Source organism: Taeniopygia guttata, chromosome Z (assembly GCF_048771995.1).
Source record: "Taeniopygia guttata chromosome Z, bTaeGut7.mat, whole genome shotgun sequence".
Lineage (NCBI taxonomy): Eukaryota > Metazoa > Chordata > Aves > Passeriformes > Estrildidae > Taeniopygia > Taeniopygia guttata.
Genome location: NC_133063.1, coordinates 25903630 through 25930375, shown reverse-complemented (window position 1 = coordinate 25930375; position 26746 = coordinate 25903630). Strand labels below are relative to the sequence as shown.

The 26746-nt window shown below is 39.5% G+C and overlaps 1 protein-coding gene across 3 annotated transcripts in view; it reads right to left on the bottom strand.

The window, feature by feature from the left end:
• MAN2A1 (mannosidase alpha class 2A member 1) overlaps nt 1-24920 on the bottom strand; it is a 105789-nt gene extending 80869 nt beyond the window's left edge. Inside the window, exons 1-3 of one of the 3 annotated variants that reach the window (XR_004365773.3) lie at nt 24408-24920; nt 12177-12437; nt 4726-4870 (exon numbers count right to left, since the gene is read on the bottom strand). Coding sequence is in view for 2 of the 3 variants with exons in the window: in XM_030257687.4 (XP_030113547.1) it covers nt 4726-4870; nt 12177-12437; nt 24408-24542 (541 nt within the window). In the remaining variant the exon portion in view is untranslated. The remainder of the gene's footprint in view (nt 1-4725; nt 4871-12176; nt 12438-24407) is intronic. The other 2 variants (XM_030257687.4, XM_030257689.4) reach the window with 2 other exon arrangements.
• Between the last annotated feature and the right edge of the window lie 1826 nt (nt 24921-26746).

The window sequence follows — 26746 nt, the reverse complement described above, 5'->3', positions numbered from 1 at the left end:
CACTATTCCTGTCTACCCTTTCAAGCTCAAAATCTTTCTTGAAGTTCTATCAGCTCCTTGCACTAGAGAAAGGCACTCTTGCGTCTTAGCATGGTTGACTCAGACGTAGAGATAAAGGCAAACTTTCAGGACAAAATCAGAACAGAAGCTGACAAATTAGTGTTATTCAAAAAGTAACTTTATTAAGCAAAAGCACATAACAATTTGATCATGACACTGCGTACATACACCTGCAAGACTCCTGGGGTGGTTTTCTACATTTGTATTTTTGTATTTTGGTTTAAAATAACTGATGAAATAAAAAGTAAGCTTTTCAATTGCTTACTTCCAAAAGTCACCCTCGAATGTTTAAGAGGAAATGTGCCTTTAAAAAATAAAATCTTGTTTCTGACAAAGTCTGTTTTAATGAAGAGGCAGATCACCTCATGAATTTCTGAAATATTATGCCAATATATAGTGGATTAATGTGAATCTCTGATTCACTTTTCAGGAGATCATAATTAATTTCACTGAGTCTAAAATTCAGCCATCAGTGACACTTCTTGCAACACAAGAAACTTGAGTAATTTATTTCTCTTATGTCAGTATTAAATAAACTGTTACATTTCAGCTAGCACTATACAGTTTTCTAGAAAATAAGAGCATTCTCTTTGCAAATATCTTAGTGGAACTTCAGTTCTTGATCTTTAAAATGTACACCCAAGTTTGGAAAAATTATCAGCAATGGATTTTTTTTACATTTATGCTTGATTCTCAACTAACTACTTCCTGTGAGAAGAGACAGAAGATTGTTTTGATAGCTGAGGAAGCAAAAAAAAGGTGTCATAAACTGTGAGGTTATCCTTGTTCTTAATTACATCCAAGCCCCACAAAATGCAAGAGTAAAAGTTTTTCATAAAACAAAACAAACAAAAACCACAAACAAAAACACAAACAAAAGGATATGTAGCCATGACTTCTTACCTCTAAAAGAAGAGCTCTAAAGAACTTAAGCATAGTATGCATGTGTGTTTAGTTGATCATATTCAGCGAATAACAATAAGACAAACACCAGAAATAAATCCAAAAGCTAAGTTTTAACTTACATCTTAGTAAGCATGATTACACATTAAAATAATTTGGCATTAGCTTCTTTGCCGATTCAGCATTTTAAAATTTCCCTTATTTTAAAGTAGAGAATACACACAATTTTTTTAAAATTTAGAAGTACTGCATCATTCTGTCGTGTAAAATATAAAACTGGCATACAAGTTAATATTTTATGGATGTTTCTGACATAACACTTCAGATAGATACCAAAAAGTATCTTTTCAACGAAGATGAATGACTCATAGCCACGACTGTGAAATAAAACTTGAAAAACCCGATGGTAGGCAATCTCAAATTAAAACTAAAAGCTGCTTAAGAGTCTCTCATTTTTCTGTTTCACATAGTCAAATCAGAGAAAGAAAGTCCCCTGAAACACTCCTGTGTTAGAGCATTCATTCTGATTCAAAAGGAATTAGAGAGATAAGCTTCTTGTTCCTACAAAATATGTATAGGCAGATGAAAATACACAGAAATTTTAAAAGTATGACAGTGTATTTACTTTTCCAAGAGCATACCTGAACTTGTAAAAGATCTCTGCTTAAGGTAAAACAAGAATGATTTAATTTATCTTAATTTCACAAGTATAACTAAAAATGTGAATGATTGCACACTTCACAAAAAGTAAAATCTGCCATGATCTGTGAGGTACTACCAAAATTATAATTAGACTTCTTACATTTTAAGTCTTATGCAAGATCTATTTTTGCTTTAGTACATATTAAATCTGCTGCCATCATAGCTAAGATGGAAAGGAAATTTCTACTGATCAGCAGTCAGAAGTGTTCTTTCTGTAACAGCTCTGTCGATTTTCAAAGGAACTGCACCTCTTCTGCAAACATAGAAATACTGAAAAATAAGCCAGGAATAAAGCTCTAATTTCCCTCATTCAGCACGTCAAGAAAAACTTGTGAGTTCCCCATTTCTTGTATTTTGGTGGGTCAGACAACAGCTTAAACAATCTCTTTTCTGGTGAAGAACTCACCAGAAAAAACATATCCAGACTCAGCTAACGGAAAATGTACATGAAACTCCAGGTGCATTAACAGCATCAAGTTTTATGGTTAAGTTTTCTTATATCTTAAACTGACTTAGGTCTATATAGATTTCCTCCTGAGAAATGGAGACTGTCTTAAATAACAAAAGGTGATTAATGTGAGTGGTAGTAAGGTAAAATTGCCAATGTCATAGATAATTGATGAAGTGTTAAAAAGTAGTGTTTAGTTCTGATCTTTGTGCCCATACACTTCCATGTGGGTTGAGAAGCAAGAGAAAAATCTACTTCAGTCACTTTTAATTACATTTAAGTACTGCTTATACCAGGTCTGTAACCACCACATTCAGCAGTGAGATACTGGTACACACATATTTTAGAAAGCTTACAAGTCTCGATTCTTAAATAATTTAACAACTAGTCATTACCAAAATTATTACAGATCAGTAGATAGTAGAGGTGTCTCTCCATCTCTCTGGTCATATCCAAACCTCATCTTTCAAGTCCATCTGTGCTGGCTTACAATCTTGCCAGCCCTGATCCGAGGTTTCCCCTTTGCATTTCAGCTGCCTCCTCCACTTCAGGCAGCCACAAAACACCACAGCTGAAGCAGGTGAGAGCCAACATAAGGGCTGCGCCAGCACAGCAGGCTATATACTCAATCCGCTCCTGATGGAACTGCCACCTATCTGTGATAGCTGTAATTTCACACAACAACCAAATTTCTCTCCATGGTTTACGACTAGGACATGCTACTGAGGTGCTCAAATCTTTATCAACTGCCAGCAACTAAAACAATCGTGCCACCATAATCAAAAGTCTGAAGGAGACCCACTCTCATTCAACCCATTTCCCAAAAGGGAAACACTTTACTGCAGAGAGAAGCACAGAGACCCCAAGTTTGCAGGTCATGGTTAAATTCACTGAGAAGCAGTTAACCCAGATTTAGCATCACAAAGTGCTTCAGAGCACTGGCACATTCAGTCATCCTCCGAAAAAGAAGGTGGAACTTAAACCCACCACCTTCACTAATGATTGTATTTCACAGATTCACAGAGTGACACGGATTGGAAGGGACCATGCAATCTCCAGCCCTACAGCATGGGCAGGGATGCTACCCCCTAGACAAAGCTGTTTCAAGTCCTTTTCTTTGCCTTTGGGCTACACATTCTCACTAGCATACCTGGTTATATGAAAAGTTAAAGAGGAAACAGCCTCAGATGAGAAAAGATAAAATCTAATGAGAATTTAAAGCTTCTGCAGCTGATACAGCTATAACTTTACTCATGCCATTTCTTGCTAAATATCTTTCACGTACATTGAAATTACCAGAATCTGCAGAAAAAGTACCTCATTACTTGAGCAGACACTGGTGAAATTATCAGCAAATCTCTTCACATCTTACCTCAGGACATTCCCCTGCAGGTCCTAAGCCTCATGTGCCTGAGAAGTTAACTCAGCCTACACTGTGCACAGGGTGTTTGCTCAATTCAGGTAAAGACATTGTCTTGGGAGTAGACCCAAGAGAATGATAAGTTCTGTATATTGCTTTAGTATTGCTTTGATTCATTATGTGCCTGTACAGAGTTGCTTCTTTCTAGGGAAGTCTTTAGGAGAACTACAACCAGAGAGGAAATGAATGGACACAGGTTGAAAGACAGTTCAATAAAAAGGCAGATCTAGGTCTATACTGTGATTGTTTGCTCTGAATATTTTTATCATATCCATACTGCCATAATTTACCTGTCATAAATGGACAGTAATATAGTAATTCCACATTCCAACACTCATTTTCTTTAGGAATGCTACATGCTTGCAAATAAAAGCCATTTATGTTCCAACTACCATACTTTTGCCCAGATCCACAGTGCTCATGCAACAAATTAAATTTAGAGAGATATACAGGAGTAAAATTTAATATCACTTAAATTGTGGCTTTCTGTGACAACAACCAGTGTTACCAGCCTCCCGTGGTCAGTGTACATGTACCAGGACCACAGTGTAGCAGTATAATTTGCTTCTTGGTAAATTTTACCAAGAATAAAGAAATAAAATAAAAGATAAAGGAACACTTCCAAAATAAAGGAACACTTCTCCATTTTGTTTATTACACTGTAAACCAACTTTGGTGGAAATGAAATTATGTAGGTATACCTATATTTCTGTTTAAATGTAGACTTTTCATTATCCCACTATAGGTTGGGGTATGCACAAAAAAAGTGAAGAATGAAGAAGGTGTCAAAAATTTCAGATTTGCCATTGTCACATCTTCTAAAAGTACATTTCTTTAGCATCGGCTAAAGATTAAATATCTACCATAGTCCAAAAAATCAGAATAAGAATTCATGGTATTTAATGCAGTAATGTATAAACTGAATGTGTTAGGAGAAATCCATCACTTTTCAATTTCAACACTGAAGCTCTGCTCCAGTTATGTATTCAGTAGACATACAACTTATATCATAATAGTTGTCATTGGAAGTCAATGGCACTTAAATCATACATCTGTTTCACTGCTTTGGTAGACTTATATATAACATATTAAATGGTATGCTTAAAAAGTACCCAAATTTTGACAGAAATGGCAATGCATTTCCTAATCCAAAAGCCTCTAGAGTCTCAAATCAATTCAGTTAACATATTACCTGGATCATTATGTGAGTGAGGCACAACAAAAACTTGAAGTGGTTCATTGTCAAATTCATTTTCATTGTAAGTGATATCAAATCCTTGTTTCCAAACGCCACCATCTGGATTATCAAAAGGAAGAATGTCATAGACATCCAGCATCTAAAAAGAAAAATTAAAGGAATATAAAATATGAATTCACAGAAACAGTTCTGCTATTAAAAAACAAAGCTGTTTTCACCTAAAATGGATCCGCTTGTTCATTACAGAGGGAAGGATGATGTGCCAAATAAATAGAAAACCGACAAATGAGAGCAAGTTTCAAATCACACTAGGACACCAAAGACACAGCTGCCAGGAAGAGGAGAATTTGGCAGGCTCTGTACTGAGGAAACTGACATTGATTAGATAAACAGTAGGATTAAGAGCCTTAAGTACAAAAATTATGGCAGCTCACAATGGCATTGGGCAGGAGGTTATGAAGACAATTATACAAAATAACACAGTACCCTAAACAGGGGAATGCAGGAAATGAACGAAATAAACTGAGCAAGAAGGAATGACAGCATGAGAGAGATAGAGGCAAACATCAAAATCACAAAAAGGAACTGAAAGACGCTATCAACAAAAATGTTGATAACTATAGCCAATTGCTATAACAAAGCCTCTTGTACATTTCCTGTTCCCTAGTATAGTAATTGTACAAGGGAGGATATATGTCACTTGTCAATGCGAATAAAAAGGTCACAGATAAATAAAGCAACTCTAGAATTACTCTAACAAGTTCCTATGAAACTTAGGGAGCTAACTAAGGAAACTTAGGATATAGCTTCAAAGAGAGTCTACTAATATGAGATTCAAGAAAATTGTTTTTGTAAGGCTCTGGTTTGCTTTTAAGAAAGAAAACAACATACAAACATGAATTGACATCAGACAAGCAATTCCAGACACTCTAGATTAATAACTAAACTTTAAACAGTTCCAAACCCCTGTTAGAATACAATTGTACACCTGACAAAATTTCTATTAAAAAAAATTCATTTACACAAAAAAAGGACTCCTACTGCAGTCATTCACTACTTCAACACCACAAGAGTTAAACCTTCCCAGTGCTAAGGTGCTTTCTGTCCTGCTAGGAAAACTTAAAAAAAAAACTACAGACATCTGAAACAAATATCTGACTAAAGAAATTAAGGCCTAGTTGCAATAGTTGACTTTGGCCTCCACCTAGCTGGTATCTCATTTTTCCTCATCAACAAAACATGGAGAGAAATATAAAATATTATGGGTGAAGATAAAAACGGGGAGGTCGCTTACCAATTGTCGTTACAGGAAAAATAGACCTGACTTTGGGAATATTAAATTAATCTGTTGCCAATTGAAATACAGTTGGATAATGAGAGATAAGTCCATAATGTTTCCTCTCTGCTGCTGTCTCTTTCTCGCATGTTTTGCCTGCTGCAGCTGAGAGCCACAAGACATAGCACATCAGGAACTCCTCTGGTGTGGATCCCCCACAGGCTCCAGTTCCTCCTGAAAATATCCACCTACTCTGGCATGAGGTCCTGTCACAGATTTCAGGGAAACACTGTGGTCTTCCCAACCTGCTCCAGCGACTAGAATGCCTTCTCTGCTTTCTTCATCAAGGACCACGGCATTCACAGGATGGCTTTGCCCCTGTTTTCAGCCTTTAGACTGTCAGGCAGCATTTTACCCTTTCTTAAAACCCAATCTGCCAGTGGTACTGACACGCTTTGCTGATGGAGGCTGTACCCCGTGGTGGGTCTGGAGCTGTGTCTGGCACGGGGCAGGACTGGCCTCTCCTCACAGATACTGGAGACCCTCACTGCCAACACCTGGACATCTGCACCCAGAGCATTCCACTCTCACCTCTGTGAAACACTTACTTAAGAACAGTCAATAAAATATATATTTATCACATATTCTTTACAAACTTCATTTATATAAACAAAAAATCCCCAACATTTCCCATATTAAATCACAGTGACATAAAAATCCTGAGAAAGGGAATTTTTTACACACATCCACATACAAGGTAAATCTCCACTCCTTGCCCTTTCACCTCATAAGAACAACAAAAGAATCCCCACAGTTATTTTGCTCTGGCAATGCTCAGTCCAAATTTGGCCATACCACTCCTTATCTCTTAATCCTCAAGACACAGATTCTGGTCCTTAAAGGAAAAACAGTGGGTTGACCTTGAATGGGCTGGAATCTGACAGCCAGAAAAGGTCAATCCACCACAGGCCCTTAGCTTAAGGTATGAAGGGAACAAGGTAATGTAAGAAGGGAATACAACACAGCAATCCTGCATCTAGCAGAGCCTGAGCTGGGCCTGCAATGTGCACGAGATATCTATAGCCTCAGAGAGAATCCATGTACACCAGGCACCCATGGCCTGTGCGAGATGATCTTGTCACATCACTTGTCCCTCATGATTGCTTCAATATTTGGACAATATTGATTAGTGGAAAACACAGGTGCAATACTTGAAGATTCTGTACTGTCAGTCTGAAGGGCCCAAATAAGGTTTATGCTGAAGTTGGCTAGCTTAATAGCATATATTCTAAATACACTATTAGGCTGATTTATATATTAGAGAAATAATAAATAATACATATTTTATATAATATGTAATATAGATATATTTTATTATTTCATATTTTCTAAATACTGTATTTTCTAAAACCTGAGTTTGAAGAACTGTATTTTTTCTCTGCAATAAAATGTTCTGAAGAAAATATAAGTGTATACTTTGTAAATTTGCCACTTAACAATGAATAGCCTTAGGACCGACAAACTCTTCGGACATTCCAACCATAAAAATATAATTTGGTTAAAAAGTAGTAATTCATGGAATTCTACATATTCCTATGAGTTTTTCTTATGGATGCAGTTTGAATTTGACAAGCAATTTTCTGCACTCTTCAAGATACTAATTTTTACAGTCATAACATCCTTTTTTTTTTTTTTTTTTTTTTACTGACATCCACAACTTTACAGCTATTCCAAACCAAGCTGATATGACTATGAGAGACAGAAACTGCAATTCAGGAAATAGGTCTTAGAGTCCCTGATCAATCATCTAGAGATGTTTGCTGCCTTACAAAGGCCTGAATCCTGGGTATTGTAGAGGAACTGCTGAAGCTTATCCAACTCAATGGCTACGAGGAAGTACCCCTTGTTGTACTTCCATGTGGGTATCACTGATACTGCCACAGGCAGCACAGACTGCATCAAAACTGACTGCAGAATTCTGTAGGTAATCAAGGTAACAGATGGGGTTCCCTTCTATGCACCAGTGAGGGGCATAAGAGTGTGAGAGGAGGACAGTGTTAGTATAGATCAATAATTGGCCTCAGAGTTGGTGCTGGGGGTTCTCTGACCCTGTTTTCCGATCTGTGCCTGTTTGGGAGGGATGAGATCCAGCTAAGGGCAGCAGAGGTACCTTTGCCAGGAAGATAGCTAAACTATTAAGGAGCTTCTGGCTAAGAATAAAAGGGGAAGGAGAAAATCAACAGCAGCCCTTTGAGAGAATAGTGGTCAGGAATTATGTCATAGGGAAGGTTTTTTTAAAAAAATATAGGAAATCAGTAAAACTGGGTCACCTCCGACATTTGTAGACAAGCAAGGAAGTACAAACAAGGCACAATCACACAGAAATCCCCAAAATCCTTCCTGGGAAATTAGCATGCTGGGGTGCCTCTCTGAATGCTTTCTGGCCTTCATCAGAGACAATGTGGCCAGAATCAGATTGTCTCTTCTTGAAACAGGGCCAGCACAAGGAATACATAAACCAATGAGACATATCTAAGTCCATGGGCCCTGGTGGGATGCAGCCATGAGTGCTGGCTGTTGTCACTACAAGGCCACACTTAAAAAGCTTTGAATGACCATGGTGATTGGAAGTGCCCAAAGACTGGAGGAAAGAATGTCACTCCTGTCTTCAAGAATGGCAAGAAGGAGCACCCAGGAAATCAAAGGCAGAGAGTGCAGAGGATGTGGAGCCAGTCTCTTTCCAATGGTGCCCAGAGACAGGATCATAGGTGATGGGCACACACTGAAAGTTCCTCCTGAATATCAGGAAAAGCTTTTTCCTTGTGAGGGGGACCCAGCATTGGCACAGGTTGCCCAGTCAGGCTGTGCAATCACCATCCTTAGAGATATCGAAAAGTTACCTGGACGTGATCCACAACACCTGACTCTTGATAGCCCTGCCTGAGCAGGGTTGGACCAGACAACACCCAGAGTTCCCTGGCAACCTCAACCATTCAGATTCAGAGGTTAATTAGAAGCAGTTTAAAAAAAGACAAGGAAAAAAATGAAAAACTTCCACTGAAATCAGCTAAAGCCAGATCAGGGTGAAATCCCTACACTTACAAAAATAAACCTAAAAGACAGAAGTTAAATCTTTTTGCTCTTTCATACAACACCATCCTCAGTAGGAATTGTGCAAAGGATTAATTACAAATTGCATCATCACTTGAACAAGTTACGTGATTACAAGTGAAGAATAAATTCCAAGCCAGTCAGTAAAAGGCAAAAGAGGTTAAAGAAAGTATTTCACGGAGACATTTTAGATTTATATCTATGATAAAGAAATAGAGGACGTTTTATAAACAGTAGACAGTAGAAATTCAAAAAGGATGCTGCCTGTCTTCATTTTGACTGCTTCAGAAGATAGCCATGTTGCTACAAACCTTTTATTAAAACACTGTAAAGGTAATCAGTTATCTTTTTTCTATATGGGCATACTCTTTATACTGAAGGACTCAAATTGCTGAAATTACATAAATCTCATTAAAACATCATAACATCTTAACAGTGAATACTAAACTACTGCTCAAAAGAAATAAAAGCTCATATTGTGCCTCTTCAAGTGACCTTTTCAAAGAGTGATTTATGTTTCATTTTCAAAAAGAGTAACATTACTAAGCCTGATGTTAGATGCTTCAGTAGTTGAAATGGACAAGAGGAGAAAACACCTCACTGTATTACTTAAAACACTCTCCAGCTCAGGATAATGACTATTGAGAATTCCATCTTCTCTGAGCAAAAATGCCAAATACTACTTGAAATACTACACTGAAAAAGCATCAGATCATATCCATATTTAATCCAGTCATCTTCATTTTTGCGGTTTTATTACCTGTCTCTATGATTTATCTTTTGGGAAAAAAGTACACACCAGTTTTTTACCTGACTTAAATTACAGCATTCACAAGTCAGCTTTATTTTCAGTTTCCAGTTCTGTTACAGTTTTCTACCTACTTAAAAACAGCACAAGTAGCAAAATAATTTCTTGATTTATAATTCCTCCATGAAAAAAGCATCCTTCAGCTGTCCCATCTGAGAATTTTTTGGTTTCATGTTGTTAACAACTTGGTTTTTCTATTTTACAAAATCATGTGTCTTTGAGCAGCAAATCTAGCAATATTTCTCACTGTACCATCATAAGGTTTTTTTAATACATATTTGAATACCTTCTTACAATGGTTTCTCCATTATGAGAGATTATAATCAACTTTCATGATTTATTCAGTGAAAACTCTTTTGCCTTCATTCTGTAAAGTTTGGGGGTTTCTTATCCAAACATTTAATCTCACCTATATTAGCTCTTACTACTTTCTAGTCTCTCATATACCCACCTGACAAACATGGGAGAAGTAATGTAAAAATCTGTGCCTTTAAGTTAATGTTTACAAACAGCAGCAATTAACACGTATTTCTTTCAAAAAATGCTCAGAATAATTATTGGAAATGTCTCAAATAAATTAAGCATGCAGAATACATCAGTGTTGGCAAAGTATTAAATAGCAAAACTGGTTTTAGTTTTACTATTTAGATCAGTGATTTAGATCAGTTTGTTAATGTGGTGCTAGAGGAATTCTAAAGTCAAGGTCTTAGATTCCATAACTGAAATGCAGCTCAAACTCACAGGATGGGAAATTAACTGTGTACAGAAGCACTATTAAAGTGACTTAATGATGGCACTGAATAACCTGCTGAGCAGAGGGTGCCATGCAATGACACAGAGAACATTTAAGCCGTCCTCCCGGCACATGGAAGAAAGGAAAGCGTGAGCAGGGAAACAGTATGTTTGCTTCTTATGTACATACAAATGTACATAAAAGTAAAGAAAATTATCCAAAATCAGTTTAGCTACAACAGATTCCCATTAGGTATGTAGTAGATAGTTGGCTGATATAGCTATATCCTGCAAGTGTGAAGCAAAAACAAAGTGCAGTTTTAGAAAATATGCTTTACCTTCCATTCATAACATGCCCAAGAATGCAAGACAACATATTTTATCTCAAAATTAATTTACTTGAACTTATTTTTAATGCACAGAAAAAAAAAGTACATCACCTAACATGGCAACAGATCATACAGTGAATAAGCCTGTAACCACTGGTCCAGATGTTTCACTTCTCTGCACAGAAATCTGAATGCATATCAGACACACAAAGTGGTGTTCAGATATTGCCTTTAAAAAAATCTGTTTTCTCTATAAAAAACATAAAGGTAGTGCCTGTCCCTGAAGACTTCAAAGGCATTAAGCATGATACATCAGAGGTTGCAATTGTTCTAATTATTGTATTTATTTGCCTGAAGTCCATTGTCATTCTCCTGCAACAGAAATACTTCAAATTCTGAAATGAGAAAGCTGGACTTCAAATTTAATCTTTGCTTTAGAGTACTATGAATATTTATAGTACTCCCACAAGACTCACAAAAACAGTACAGATCACAAACTTCACAGAGTATTCTCAGTGCTCCTCAATCACTCCATTAAAACTGAATATATAAGAGTCCGTGAACTCACAAGAATCACCAGAAAGCAAAATAAATTCAGCTTGAAGTGTTTGACTTTAAAAACTTCAACCTCCACAGTTTATGCCAACCAGTCAACATGGTATATGTTTCTCCTTTCTGATCAAAGTGCCTATACAAACTGGAGACACACAGGAATGCTGAAATACAGAAATGACATTCAAAAGGACCCAAGATTTTTTTGAAATTACTAATTCTTGAACATTCTTTACCTCCCCATCAAGCTTCATCTACACATATGCCACTAAAAGTAAAATCTATTTAAACCAAGTCTACCCACAATTTCCAGGTTATTTTTCATCAGTTTTAGAAGAGTTTGGGGAAATCAAAGAGATTCTCAAATAAATTGTTTCCAAAGAACTGGTGAGGAAATAATCCCCGTGGGGATTTATTTATTTTTCCAAAAAAAACTTCTAAACTTTCTCAAATGCTGGCTTTTCATAATCGTTATTAAATTTCCAGAGAACTTTTAAAAAAGATATAAAGGAACAGTTTCATTTTATCTGTTAAACACAGCAGTCACTTTAGCAATTCTATTAGTATCAACATTTTAGCAACAACTTGACATTTTCAGAATTAAACACATACTGACAGCTAAAGGCATACTGCTTACCTGTACACCTGAACTGTGACTTCCACTTTTTGAAGCAAACAAACAATCCTCAGAATCAACTGCAAGCAAAGCTGAAGCAGAAGGGAACAGCTCAGAAACAGATCCTTGACCAAAGTTTACAGCCTCTGGATTTTTTTGTCCATCCTTTACTGATTCACTCAGATTGATCACAGAATCTCGTATGTTTGAAATAATCTCATTATTTTCTGCCAACAGACGCTCTAAATGATCTATTTTTTCTTGCAATATTGAAAGCTGGCCCTAGGGGAGAGAAAAAAAAAAAAGTAAAGTTTAATTATTTCTCAGGTATATTCTTGACAGACCCAAAAAACCCCAACAACAACAACAAAAAAAGAAAATTCGCAATAGTTTGTGATCACAAAGAAAATTCAAATATATCTTTATTTTATATTTTTCATAAAGACAAACTAATAAGGAATTGATGTAACACACAGAAGTTCCTCTTTCCAGTACAAGAGAAAATAGCAAAAGATACATTTTTCCTCTGTGAACTTGAATTCACAGCACAAGATTTAATCAGTGACACAAAGATACTCTCAGTCTCAGTGTCAAGTAGCAATAATATCTAATTCAACTTTTTTCACCTCTTTCATTTCCAAAAATCTGATCTTTTCATTTATCAGAACATCAAACAGAAAGCAATTTTTTACAAGGCAGTCACATCGTGATGGGATTAAGAGGATATTGTAAACATTTCAGGTTTTTCCCATACATACAAAATATAAATACCACCTTTCTGATTTTCAGCAAAAGTTGGAGAGAAATTAACAAAAGAACTTCATGGGCGTAAGAGATCCCTTAACAGCCTGATCACAGGAATAATCTGTATAATTGGACTATTACAATCATCAAGAAAATCCTGTAAAAGAAGATCAAGTTAATGGCATTTTCAGTCAGAAGGTCATCTTCAATTGCCAAACAACAGAATTTTCTAGACATTGCAGAGAGCTCCACAAGAGGAAGGCTGTAGAACAGCACCAGCATGAATTGAAAGAAGTCAAGGCATCTTCCAGTGCAACTTGGAAGGAAGAGACAGATCCCACAAAGCAATTTAATAGTATCTAAGCACTGTATTGTTGGAATGCAGGAGAGAGCACAGCCAATCAAGGCACCCCAAAATGCTACCACCCTCTCATGTACTAGCCACTCCTTCCACATTATTTGAGGGATCCTTTTTATCAGGCAGGAAGGTGCTAGCTTTTACAGATTCAAAAAGGCCAGATTATTTAATATGATCTTAGGGATATCTATCATTGTTTACAGAAATTTCTTTATTTCCTCAGAATTATTTTAATGTAACGAGAAGTGACAAGAGAACAAAAAAAAACCAGTCTCTATTATTAAAGTTGAATTCAGATCTGAAAATATACAACACATGATTAGATATTTTTGCAAGCAGCCATCATAACAGCAAAACCTGCTTCAGTTTCAGGCATCTACATTTTCCCATTACATTCAACAAAAATACCATTGATTCAGTAGACAGCTACTCTGTGACTTATGATTTTAATGACTTTTTCCCAGCACCACTGCCTTATTTTCTTAGGACTGTAGTATAATATTAGAAACAACATCTGTACATTACACATTTTTCACTTTCAACAGCAATATACTTGAAATATTTGCCTTTTTCTTTTCAGCAACAGTAGTTTGCAAAGGATTAGGTCTTCTTTCTAAATTGATGTGTACATTCTTTCAAATTCTCTTGGCTTTGCAAAGTCCTCAGGAATGAAAAAAATAAAAAAATAAAATAAAATCCTTACCAAGATTTACCAATCATGTTTTTGGATTCTAAACTGTTATTACTATAATTCTACCTTTGTGGAAGTTCTTCATAATTTTCAGACAATATATTTTAGTATTTCTTTAATGCTATTGGTTTGTCTCTGCATTTTATGGGCTGTGAAAAGCACTAATCCACTGCTTGCTATTTCTGTTTCTTAGATTAATACATCCTGAAAACAGTAACAGGTTTTAAAATGCAACACAGGCAGACAGCTACTGTTTCCAAAAAAGACAAGAATATATTTTGATGACAGAACCAGATTAAGCTAAATGAGATATAGGAGCTACATCCTAAAATCCCACCCATTTAAAGATGAATTCTAGAAATTTATAAAATTAATGAACTGAAAACAAGAAGAAATCAATAAGCAGATGATACTGGAATAAAGAAAAAAAAAATAAATAAATAGACTGTAGTCCCATGCCACCTGGTGGCACAAAAGAAACAATCAGACTAAAATCTTTCAAAAGCTATGTTAAAGATAATGTACATATTTCTATGTAGAATTAGTGTTTTCCCTTGAAATACCTGTAAAGTTTTGAAAGTAAGAAGGGCTTCTCTACATGAAGCCTAATAGCCTGTTATGCCACTCAAGTCTAAAAATAACATATATAAAATACTTGATAGGGGCTTTACAGGCTGCCCAACAGAGGCTCTGATCTTTAGATTCCTAGGAAGCTACAGCACAGCTGCCATCCATACAAATCATTCCCGGCTTCACTGCATATGACCATAGTTCAGAGTTATCAAGTATGCAAGCAGCTAAAGCACTGCTCACACCTATCCCACCACTATTGACACTGTCTCTACAACTGTAAAATCAGACAACTGTTTAAAATTTTTATTCTCATTCATATATGCCGCAGAAATGTTTTACACCTTCTTCCACGAAAAGAGTTTCACATTGCTTAGCAATAGGCTGTGAACAATCTGGTCACAGAATACACCACCAGTCTGGTTTATATCATCTAGCCAATTATATGCTCTTCCAGGACAACAATAGACACAGTGGGGGGAAAAAATAAAAATAAATACATAAAAACCTCATAAAATACATGTTTGATTGATCCTTCCACCAGCATAAAATGCCAGTCTTTAGAAGACAGATATGAACTTCCTACAAACTTGGAGGTCATGTCATAACTCATATCTTTAAGATATACCTTTCTTTTAACTTATTATATGTTAAACCTTGAAAAATCTATAACAATTCTACCAGTTTACTGTTTATTATGTGACAAAATATTTTTCATTGTAGACTAAGTTCTCTGTCTACAAATAGCAATTTGTTACCAGATGACCTTCAAACACAAACAACTTCATCTGTTGCTACACATACCCAGCAATAATTTGTAAGCTCCAAGATTTCAGCCTACCTAGGACACTTGCAGAAACTTTCAGAAGTCTGTTAAAGTATGTTACTTTAACTCTGGAGGGAGGTCTTCTGTTATTTGGAGAAAGAAATCCTTACAAAGACCTCCCACTGTGCAACCTAACAGAGGGCATAAATGTAGAAAAGTCTGCTTTCTTTTCTGGAGACTGTGAGATACAGCATGCCTCTCTTCTAAACCTTTTAAACATGCTATTGGCCAACTCAACTTGAATGCAAAACATGAAATAAAAATCTACAGTTAAGAACATGTAACCAAGACCTCATGCAATACCCAAGTTAAAACTGCAGTAAATCAAATTTTTGAGATCATTAAAATGTTTTTGCTTTTTGTTATGAAATGCTAGATCCATGAGAATTAGCTTTAAGAAACAACAGTGTCTCAGACTAGAAATGGATCCCAGCCTTCATACAATATGAAAATAATTCACACCAGTAATCCATTCTCAAGGTGAAAATTTCACATGGATCTCCACTATGCAAATGCTAGGTCTATTTTCATTGTGCATTCACCTTTTCTTCTTATTCATTTTAAATAGGTAGTGCCTGTTCAATATTTTAAAATATGAGCTGAACATAAAAAACACTGCAAACTCTTCAAAACAATTAATTTAACAGATGAAAATAAATACAGTTTCAACATTTTTAAAGGAAGGAAACTGACTTCAAACATCAAGGCCAAACAGTACCAAACTGAATTTACTCTAAAGCAGTTTTATCTTATTAATTGCTAGTAATAGACATTGTCTTACCAGAAAAACAGATTAGAAGCATGTTACAAGGGACAGTAAATAGGTCTAATTAAAAGACAAAACACAGAGATCCTCACTGCTACTAAAAACATACTTCAACAGCATTCTTTTAAGTTAAAATTTCAATTTTTGCACACATTAGAGGGTTAGCAGAGAGTTTTTTTTTTTTTAATCTGAGCAGAGATGTACTAATTTTACATTAACCAATTCTGTCTGAAATGCTGGGTTCTGCATGGCTTTGTAGATACTGAATAACAAAACTTTGGTAGGTACACAAGTCATAAATGTTAGTAGAACTATCCTTGACTTCACAACATCAAGTCTTCTCAGAAAAGAAGTAACCTTGATCCAAGACTTTGAGAAATGTCTAACTGCACCAAAAATTGGAGATACACAAAGTGTATCCTAATACAATTGAACAACACTAAAGGATACTCTGTTAATCTACATACTTGTTTTAACATAAGGAAACTAAAAGTAATGTGGATCATTTGGCCTACACAACCAGTTAAAAAGTTTGTAATAACTTTGGTGTAAGCTTCTTTCTTTCTTTCATTTCCCTCTGTCTTTATATATTGACGTATGTGTAAATAATTTTTTTTTTTAAGCAATAAAGCAAATCCCAGTTACTTCACAGCATAGGAAGCACTTCTACAACAAGTGCAAAGTGCCAATAAATCTACCAAAACAGCTACAGCTGCTTTGGTAGGAGAATGGCATCACATGAGCAGCACACCTGTTCACCACCCCTGTGATTACACAGGGTTGGACTTAACCAACATAATTATCTCAATTTTCTTGCCTTCTGTGAAGGTAATATAGATCCACACACCTTCCTCCCATTTGTAATAAGAAGTGTCCACACCTGTTAGCTGCCTGAGAAACCTGCCACTATCAACACATGAATCAGCTACATAAACAGCTCATGCTTCAGTCACTCTAAACCCTTCAGCAGTTTTCATGCCCCAAATCTTCACGAGCAGTCTGCTTTCCCACTGCCCTCTGCTTGTCCTTCTCTGTTTGCTCCTGACACCAGTCTGATTTGCAGTAAGGATTCTCCAGAAAGGAGCACAGTAACACCCAAGACATGGGGGGAAGCCCAGTAACACAATGATAGTCCAACATGTTTCATTCTGAGGAAGTAGAGAATGTTCAATTTCCCCTATCTAAACACTGTACATTGCTGAAAAGATGCTTGTTGGAATTTTCATTTTCTGAGTGAATGCACACTCATTCTCTAAATGCAGTGGCTTTCAACAGACCACTAGTGATCACTTAATCAGGAAAAAGACATCTAGCTCAAATAATTGAAGAGGGAGTAGGACAGGGCCACAGATGAGAGCTCACAGAAACAGGTAGGCAGAGGAGAAATCCAGATGAGAGACTTCTGATGTTATGTCAGCTGAAATTTGGTTATTTGCATCCAGACTCAGCCAGCAACCACTGAGTGCTGGGCTCAAACCAAGCCAGAACCCAATCCCTTTCTCACCCACATGAACAAAAAGGAGACCACAAAGGATCAGTCAGTGTCCTGCATTAGAGGTTCTGGCGTACCAAAGAACTGTGGTGTAGAAAGTGGAGCACCACAATGGACAGAGCTCTCCAAAAGATGTGTAATTTGAGGTCATTGCCTATACACACTCACTACAAGCTGGAGTCAAAATCTCATTTTCTGGCTGCACTGAATGGCAGTCATCATAACAGTTTTCTGCACCAGTCTTGCTAGTGAGTATATCCTGGTACATCTCTAGAAATCATGAGCTATCTTTGCCAAAATCTTGATATAAACTCTGATGAGATGCCAGCTTATCAAGATCGTAACAACAGGAGGCATTCTTTGTTCGCTATCAGAGCATTGTACAGTGAACGGAACATACTAGATAGCCAATTAAATGTTAGACTCCTGCACAGAAAAAACAAGCAGGTATAAGTTAAAAAGGCAACCCAATGTACCATCAAAGCTTAATATTAGAGTAGACTGTTTCAGCATATATTCTCTTTGCAAGGCAGGATACAGAACAAAAAACAAGCATACAATGTATCAGTTAAAGGACAAATCAAGGTTTGAAGGCTTTGCTGATCCGTGCAGAGGGCTTATGTGCATTTGTGACAATAAAAAGAACATAAGAAACCTTGTTAGTAATTTTCCACCCTTAAAGTACTAATCTAAGAAAGCTCACTTTACAGAGGCACTGGAAGTCTTCTGGATTAAATAACTACAGAAGTCTGTTCAAATGAGAAAGTTCTGATCCAAAGATTCAACAGTCTGACAAACAGATTTAAAGAAGTTGATAGACTTTCACATTTTGCTTTATCACCAGAGGCAGCAATAACAAGAATGTTTAAAGTACTATTACACTGGACTGTTGTTTCATGCCATGTACAGAGACAAATATAAGGCATGCTGTTAGGGACTAGTTTTGACACCATCATCAATGACCTAAAGGCAAGGAAAAAGAAATCCAGAAATACCCAGTTTAAAGTCAATTAAACTGAAAAACATTCACTACTACTCTCACTGATACATTTTGTGGTCATCTCCTTGCTTATTCTCCTCCCTACCCTATGTTGAATCTTTATTTAAATGTCTAGCAGTACCAAAATGAAGCACCAACTCATCTGCCATTATGAGTAGGAACTTTTAAGAATGGTTAGTTTTATTCAAACAAGTCAAAACTTAGACCAAGAAAAGCTTAAGTAAGAACAAACTAGAAAACACCTCTCTGTTTAGTTTATACAGTTAAATTAGGCAATGCCTGTAGGTAGCAGAAGTATGTGCTCAATTATAGTTAAGGGTTACTGTTTTGTAAACTATGTATTCTGTAAAATACATTTTGCTCAACATTTCACACCAGATTTAAAGACTATACTTGAAGGAGGCTAATAGATTCTGCTTGACTGCTGCTTAGCCAGAACTTTACACACAATGTGCAAGCAACAAAAACAAACACACTGTGAACATTAGTAAAACAAAGCATTGTTAGTGACCTGTAATTATGTTCACAAAGGCGGCTGTTTCTCCTTTGCAAAGTACTAGAAACTCAGCAGACGTAATCCTGGATTTTCAATATTTGCACTCAGGATCATTTCCATGACATTCAAAGGCTTTTAGATCGTGAAGTTACTAAGTGTTTTTAATAGGAATTTTTTGTTTTTAAATAAGTCAACATGTTTCAAAACCAGAAAAATTGATTCCTTTTGCGGATTTCTTCACTCAACTCTCAATCTCCTCTGATGAAATACTCATACAAATGCTAATAAAAGTCACTGTGCCCACAGTTTTTCAGTGCTCAGAGGTCAAAAAATGAGTACTTCAAAATGATGCACAACCTTAATTACCACTATTCACATTTTAGACAGACAAACATTTCCTAAAATACCTGACCAGGCTGCTTCCAATACTTGTACAAACCGAAGTCCTGTTCCTTGTTGTATAACAAAGGCCAGAAAGCTCCCAAATGAGTTCATGAAAACAAACTAGTTACTAAGAACATGCAAATTCAAAACACACGTGTTCATACTGCATGTGACTAATTGATTTCAGGTACTTCACTATGGCAAGGTACGCAGCAAAGCTGTAGCTGGAAAAGGTGTGTAGCTGTGGGGCATGGCACAGCTACAGCCCAGTGGGGACTCAGAGCTGACAGAAGGCAGAGCTAGCTGCCTTACAGTAGGCAAGGACCTACTTCAGCAGAACCCTGGAGCAAAGCTCACCACACAGCTCAGAGAACTCTGGTGTTTCTGCCATGTATTTGGTTCTAATTTCCTGCCACTACTGCTCTGCCCTATTTTGGCCAAGTGGTACTACTGTCAAATTATTGGCTCAGATGAAATAATAATATCCCATACAGAAACAACCACCACTTCTGATATTTATACTGGAGTATCTGATGTGTTGTGTAGATGCCTTGAAAGCAAGAATCCAACAAGAACCTTTAGCAGTATCAACTGTCAGGGCATTTAATAATTTGCTGAAGGACACAGGAACAAAAAAAAAAAACAAACAAACTAAATTCAAGCCAACTACTTATAGAGGAACTGTACTCGATCATTTCTCTTTGATACAGTGCAGTTGGTAGGTTCATAAAACCAGTTAACACACATGAGATGAGAGTATGCTTCAAATAATGGTGGTCAAAGAAAGAGGTGGGGAAAAAACACAGGAGATCTTACTCAAGTTATGGTTGTTTAAGAAAAAGAAAATGCTAAGCATGGTAGTTGCTGTATATTTCTGCTTTGCCTTTTAATAAAGTTAAAAGAAAATAATTAAGGCAAAATGAAGCATTCCTTGGCGCTGGTCCATTTACCTACCAAAATCATAGCAGTCTCAACTTTCAAAAATGTATTTCCAGAAACAACATTTAACACATTGTCCAATAAAAGTTAAACCAAAACCACGTGAAAAAGTATTTAGAGGGAAAAGCTCAAGTTCAAAGCATTACCTGTCAGGTAGTGACAGAGGATGACTCAATGTGATGCTGTTTCCCCCTTGCTTAGCCACAAAATTCACTCAAAATTAACTTTCATCGTAAGACTACATAACAAGCATATATTTTTGATAAAAGACACTACAAAAAAACCCTCCACCTTTTCTTCTTTCTGGACTTTTAGTGTGTGCCATGCATGCTTTGATGAGACTCTAGAATCAAAATAAGGAGCCCACAAGCCATTACACTATTTTATTCTTCTATATTAATAAAAAATCCAAAATACATGCATATGGGTTTGTCAGTATTTGTTATTCATCTTTATACAATAACGCAAGTTCTAAAAGGTAAGCTGCTTATGGACATCTTCTCAGACTTGATTTGAATGTAGCTTTCAATAAGTAGTTATCAATTTAGCCCACACCTCATACATGACACTTGCTGCACAGGCAATGTCATAGAACTAAATACCACTTTGAAATTTCCTCAACTCTGCCGTCACACAAGATTTCCAAGAGAATATTGCAGTATTGCTACCAAAACCAATACATCCAACCCTTTTTCCACTATATTAAATTAGAAGAATCTTAGACAAGGATCTGTACAGACAGATGCTACAATAATAACCTAAAAATGCACCTAAGTGTCTCCCTGCACCTTGATCTTATCTCTGCACAATATTGTAACATGCTTTCTAGCCTTGAGACAAGACACTAGGGCTCATCATATTCTGATATGTGACCCGAGACAGGAGCATCTCATGGCTAGGAACAGGTTCAGATAATGATTGTGGTACAGCCCTCACCAGAATAATATACACCTGACAAACATGCAGGATCCACCAAGATACCTGTAGGAATTGCAGAGGAGTGGTCCGTAAGCCTTGATCTACATGTATTGTAGGTACCTATTTTTCCCCAAATTAACAGTGGTTTCCATTCTGTGGCAACATAGAGATCTTCTGCTATTAAGATTTAAATGCACAACCAATGACAAGGTTATAAATCACTTTCACTAAAGGTTCATTATAGCTGCCTTGATGCCACCCTAGAATAGATAGGCATGGCATAAACTCACGGTGAAACTGACTACTGGTGCCAGCTTTTGCAACACAAACACCAAAAAAGACACAAAGTTACTCCTGTGTCCTAAGCCCGGTTTTCTTTAGTACCACAGCAAAAAGCATTTAAAATACTGGGTCAAAGACAACATAAAGCCATCTGTCAATGGATACTTATCCATCTTGGGAGTTCTTGCCCAAAAATTATTTCTGCAAGACATTTTTGTTTGTGTCCTGAACTCTCAAACTAAGTAAGTAAGCAAATTCTGTGAGGACATCCTCTTGACCCCATTGGCCTACACTGAGAAGCCTAAAAGAGGACTAAGTCTGATGCAAGCTACCTTGAGACCACACAAGGAAAAAGCACCTTGCTTTGGAAAAAACGTGGTAATGAAAATGGAGCAGTAGTTCTAATACTACTGGCACTAGTTACAATGACATTTTAGGTGAATGCAGCTCAACAGGCACTACCAGCTGAAAAATCCCATCTCTTGTTCTGGTAGAATTCAAACAGAATACTTAGATAGCAAATGCTTATAAGCTAAACAAGGGACTGCTTCCAGAAGTACCCACTACTGTGAGCTAATTGTAAGCCACGTAGGTCAGAAAGAACAAACTAATCAATGTGCAACTTCCGGGACATGAAAGGTGACGTGTGCTGTTACCAGAGCTGCACAGAGAAACAGCAAAGCACGTTGCCAAATCAGAGAGGTATGAAGTTAATCAAACCAATAACATCTGAAAGAAAAAACAAATCTAGACACCTTTTTCTAAGCTAAAAAATTCTGACCCTTGTCATCAGAAAAGAAAATGCATTCTCAAATCGACAGTCTGCTGCCATAGTTTTTTTCAAGCAAAAACAGCCTGAAGGTTTTACGTCTGTGGCTAGTTTCACTTAGAGCACTTTGAGCTCTAGCAACACTGCATTAACACAAACAACTTTTTGTCAGCTGAGGTAGTATTAAAGTGTTTCTTTAATATGTTTCTAGAGGCTTCTATTCCACTCTTTATCTTTTGCATTTATTTCAAACTGAAGCTATAAAACTCTGAAAGCATTTACTAGATGTCAGAGATAACAGTTGTAACACACAGTTGTAACACAGTGAAACATTTGAATTTCATCTGTCACTTCCTCAAAAGACAAAGCAGTAAGAAAGGAAAAGGTAACTGTTTTACCCAGGGGAAGGACCAGTGAAAGGCAGAAGTTTCCCCAGTGAGAATCAGAAGCTTCAAAGAAATCTAGGCATGGAAAAGACAAAAAGAGTAAACACTGAAAGACTGTTCTAGAAGATCAAGGGGAGGGAGGAGGATGAAAGGAGAAACATTTGTCTCTAGCTGACTACATCACCTAGAAGGAACAGACCTGGAAATAGATTAAGATACCAAACCCATGGTCACAAGAGGTAAGGCCATGTTACACCTCTGACCAGGATGACACTGTAGGACAGGAACAGACAACTGCAAGACCCTGACAATGGAAAAGAAAACACATCTAATAGATCTTCCTTGTTCACTCAAGAATTTCAACCCAAAATCTAACAGTAAAAATAAAAAAATCAACACCCATGGATGAGCTTTCCTGTTCCTTACTTTAATACATACCTGTATTAAACCCAGTTGGCAGAATAATGGTACATTAAGTGATTTCCTCACATAAGATACTGTCCATATCCCCAAAGCAGCACTTGTACTTAGCTGTTACAAGAGTGGCATGTGGCATTACCCTCCTGCTGGAGTCACACATTGAACAGACACAGCTGCTGTAACCAGCCTTGTCTTGCTCCTCTTTTCTTCCTCTTGTTCTCTTCCTTCCTGCAAAAACTGAAGGCTGACCCCTGAACCATAACTTGAGGAATAAAGGCAGAACAGATCTGCTCTCTTTCTTTACATTTAAGTCGAGGCCCTTGTCTTTACTATTTACTAAAAAACTATATCAATTATTACTTTTGCATTGAATGAAACACGGGTTTCTAACAGAGAGATAATTGTTACTTTTTAACTAAGTTTTTAGAGTTCTTTTATTTACTTGAAGTCTCACTCCAGTATTAAAATATACTTCCTTTCTGTTTGTTTCCAATAAAAATAAAATTAAGTACGTACAAGCATAAATTGGTTATAACTTTGTATTCTATGTTGTGGGGGTTTGCTAGGTTTTTTGTCTCTAAGAACACACAGCTGTATATAGCCAGCAGTATTGTGCCGTTCTGCACAGCAAACCACGTCCTCTCTGAAATTCATGTTTCTTCGCACGGGCAAACATTTCTTATTAGAACACAACCACGACACACAGCTTTTAAAGTTCTCTGCCACACAGTGAACACAGGAAAGTGAAGAACTGGAGTGCCGCGTCCCTGAGGAGCAGTCGGGTCAGCCACCTACGGCTCCAAAGCACGGCTGAGCGAAAAGGAAAGCAGCCACCAAGTCAGCATTTCTCTAAATCTACCTGTTGTTGACACGGCTGAGGTCCCGAATTGTCAGCTCTCCCCGCGCACGCCCCGCACCCCGCTCGGCCACCCGCGGAGCCGCCACAGCGGCAGCGCGGCCCCGGTCCCGTCCCGTCCCGCCGGGCCAGCCCCCAGGCCCCGCGGTCCCGGCCGTGCCCGTGCCCGCTCCCCCGCGGTCCCGGCCGGGCCGGCGGCAGCGCCGCCCGCAGGCGGCCCCGCTCGGCCCCCGCCCCGCCGGCCCCGCAGCCGCCGCGCCTCGGCCCCGCCGCGCCTCGGCGCTCCGGCAGCGGCACGTCCAGGGCACGGCGGCGGCGGCACGGCCGCTCTCCCCTCCACCTCCGCCCCGCTCACCTTGGGGAAGGTGCCCTCCCGCCGGGGGCTCTTCGGGTGGTCGAAGTGGCCGCGGTCCAGCATCAGGTACAGGGAGAAGATCACCACGCAGAAGACCGCACTACCGAACACCGTGAACTGCCGGCTCAGCTTCATTTCCGCGGCTGCCGGGCCGGCGCCGCCGCCGCCGCGCTGCTCCCGCCGCGGCCGGCGCACCCGGGCCCCTCTCGCCGCCCCGCAAGCGGAGGCGAAAGTTCTGCCGCCGCGGCGGGGACCGCAGGCGCTGCCGCCGCCGGAGCTGGGCGGCCCAAATCCTTCTCCGGAGAAGTGCGAGAAGTTCCCCCCCGCCCGCCTCGCCGGGGCCGAGAGCCGTGTCGAGACCCCACCGGCGGGACTGAGAGGAGAGCCGAGTTTCCGGGAGCGGATCGAGTTCACGGGCAGGAAAGCGCCCAGCGGGGAAGTGGCGGCGAGCGGCACCGCCGGGCCGACCAAGCGGCGCCGCTCCTCGCTCCTCGCTCCCTTCCTCTTCCTCCTCCTTCTCCTTCTCCTCCTCCTGCGGCCGCCTCAGCAGCCGCTCCGCTCCGCTCCCCCTCGTTGCCCCCACGCGACGCCGGAGTCTGGCACCTCCTTCCCCGGCCGGAGCGCTGCTGCCGCCGCCGGAGCTCCCGGGGCCGCAGCGCACAAGCTCCTCGCCGAGAGAGCCCCCGCCCGTCCGCCGCCGCCGGCCCCGCCGCCGCCGGAGCGCCGCGTCACGGGCGCGGCTCCTCCCCCGCCGGCCGCACCGCCCCGGCCTCCGAGACCCGCGGCGAGCCGCGGCCGCCGCCCCTCCGCTCTCCGCGAGCAGGGGCAGCCCCGCCGCCCGCCCCCGGCTCGGCTCGGCTCGGCTCGGCGCGGCGCGGCTCGGCGCGGCTCGGCGCGGCGCGGCTCGGCGCGGCGGGAGCTGCCCCGCGGCCGCTCGGAGGCGCCGCGCACCGATGTCCCCGCTGCTGCCGCTGCCGCCCCGTCGGCGGTCGGTGTGTGGCAGCCTCCGCCGTGGAAGCGAGGAGGCTGGAGAAGGAAGCCAGAGGAAGGGAGGGAGGGATGCCTGGGGACTCCGCCGTTCTGCCCGCGCCTCGCGGCGGCAGGGCACTGCAGGAGAGGGAGTGTGGGGCGTGGGGAGACCTCCGGTGTCGAACGACTCCGGTATCCGCGTTGTTCGGCAGAGCCCCGTCCCTTCCTCTGTGGGATCCCTGTTGCCCACTAGCACAGTTAGGCACGTTTGTGAGCCGCTGCGAAGCTCCGGCTTGGGTTAGGGTTTTCTTGTATGAAGAAGTAGAATATTCCGCGCTGCTTTCGTGCAAAGTAGCGCGTGTTCCTACAGGATGAGTCCCAGCTGAAATGGCCGGTTCATGGAAGGCCATTCAGGTTGTGCCCTCTGTCTTGTAGCTTCTAGCTCCTAATTTTTACAGATTTAATCTTCTCGGTCTGAAAACGTGCATCCCTAGTGTCTGCATCTACCCAATATTTCGAGGAACTACTTAAGATGGATTTGCTGCCATTGAGAATTAGGCACATGCTGGGAACTTGTTCTACCATTGTGTGTGCTTCTTTATAAATGACTGCCATTGAGACATATACCTATGCCTTAAAGTCAAGATGTATGTATAAGCATTACTATTTGTTTTGCCAAGAGTATCATCCCCTTTCCTACCTTGCCTGTTTCCAATAGTTAAAACTGCAATAGTACACAAAAAAATTGGCTAATATGTTTCAGTGGATCTTTGCAGGAGCAAAGAAGCTTGTACCATTGCTAAGTTTTTCCATGTTTAGAGCTTTTTCTAATATCTTAGAGAACATACTTCAAAGTTTGGTTATTCATGTTTTTCCATTTCTCCCACTAGACAAAATGTTGAAGTATTGGATTCCATCTTTGAAGAGCAGTAAGGACTGCTGCAGTCACTGGGTATGAATATTGAGAGCTACTGTAGTTGCTGAGGGAGGGGAAGCTCAGTCCATCCATCGCTTACTATTTTGATGCCAGGGCCAACAAGGGATCCTCAGAGCCTAGAGAGGGATGGCAGGTCAGTAAGAAAGTTCCTGAAAGGCAGCACAAAGGAATTCCAGCCTGTAAGTTAGCTTCTGGTGGCAGAGAGGGCAACTTAAACGTCTCTGTGTACACAAGTGTGTTGTGCTATTGGAATGCATTGCACTCCACCTGGGGATGGATGAGGAGCCAACCAAAGACTTATAGGTCAGGATTAAAGGGAGGGCAGGGGCAGGTGACATTACAAAGGGATTCTGCAACAGGCTGCTTGACCAGGAAGACCAAGGAGATGAGTCCCTCAACAGACAGAGAGGAGGAACTCCTCATGTTCATAAGC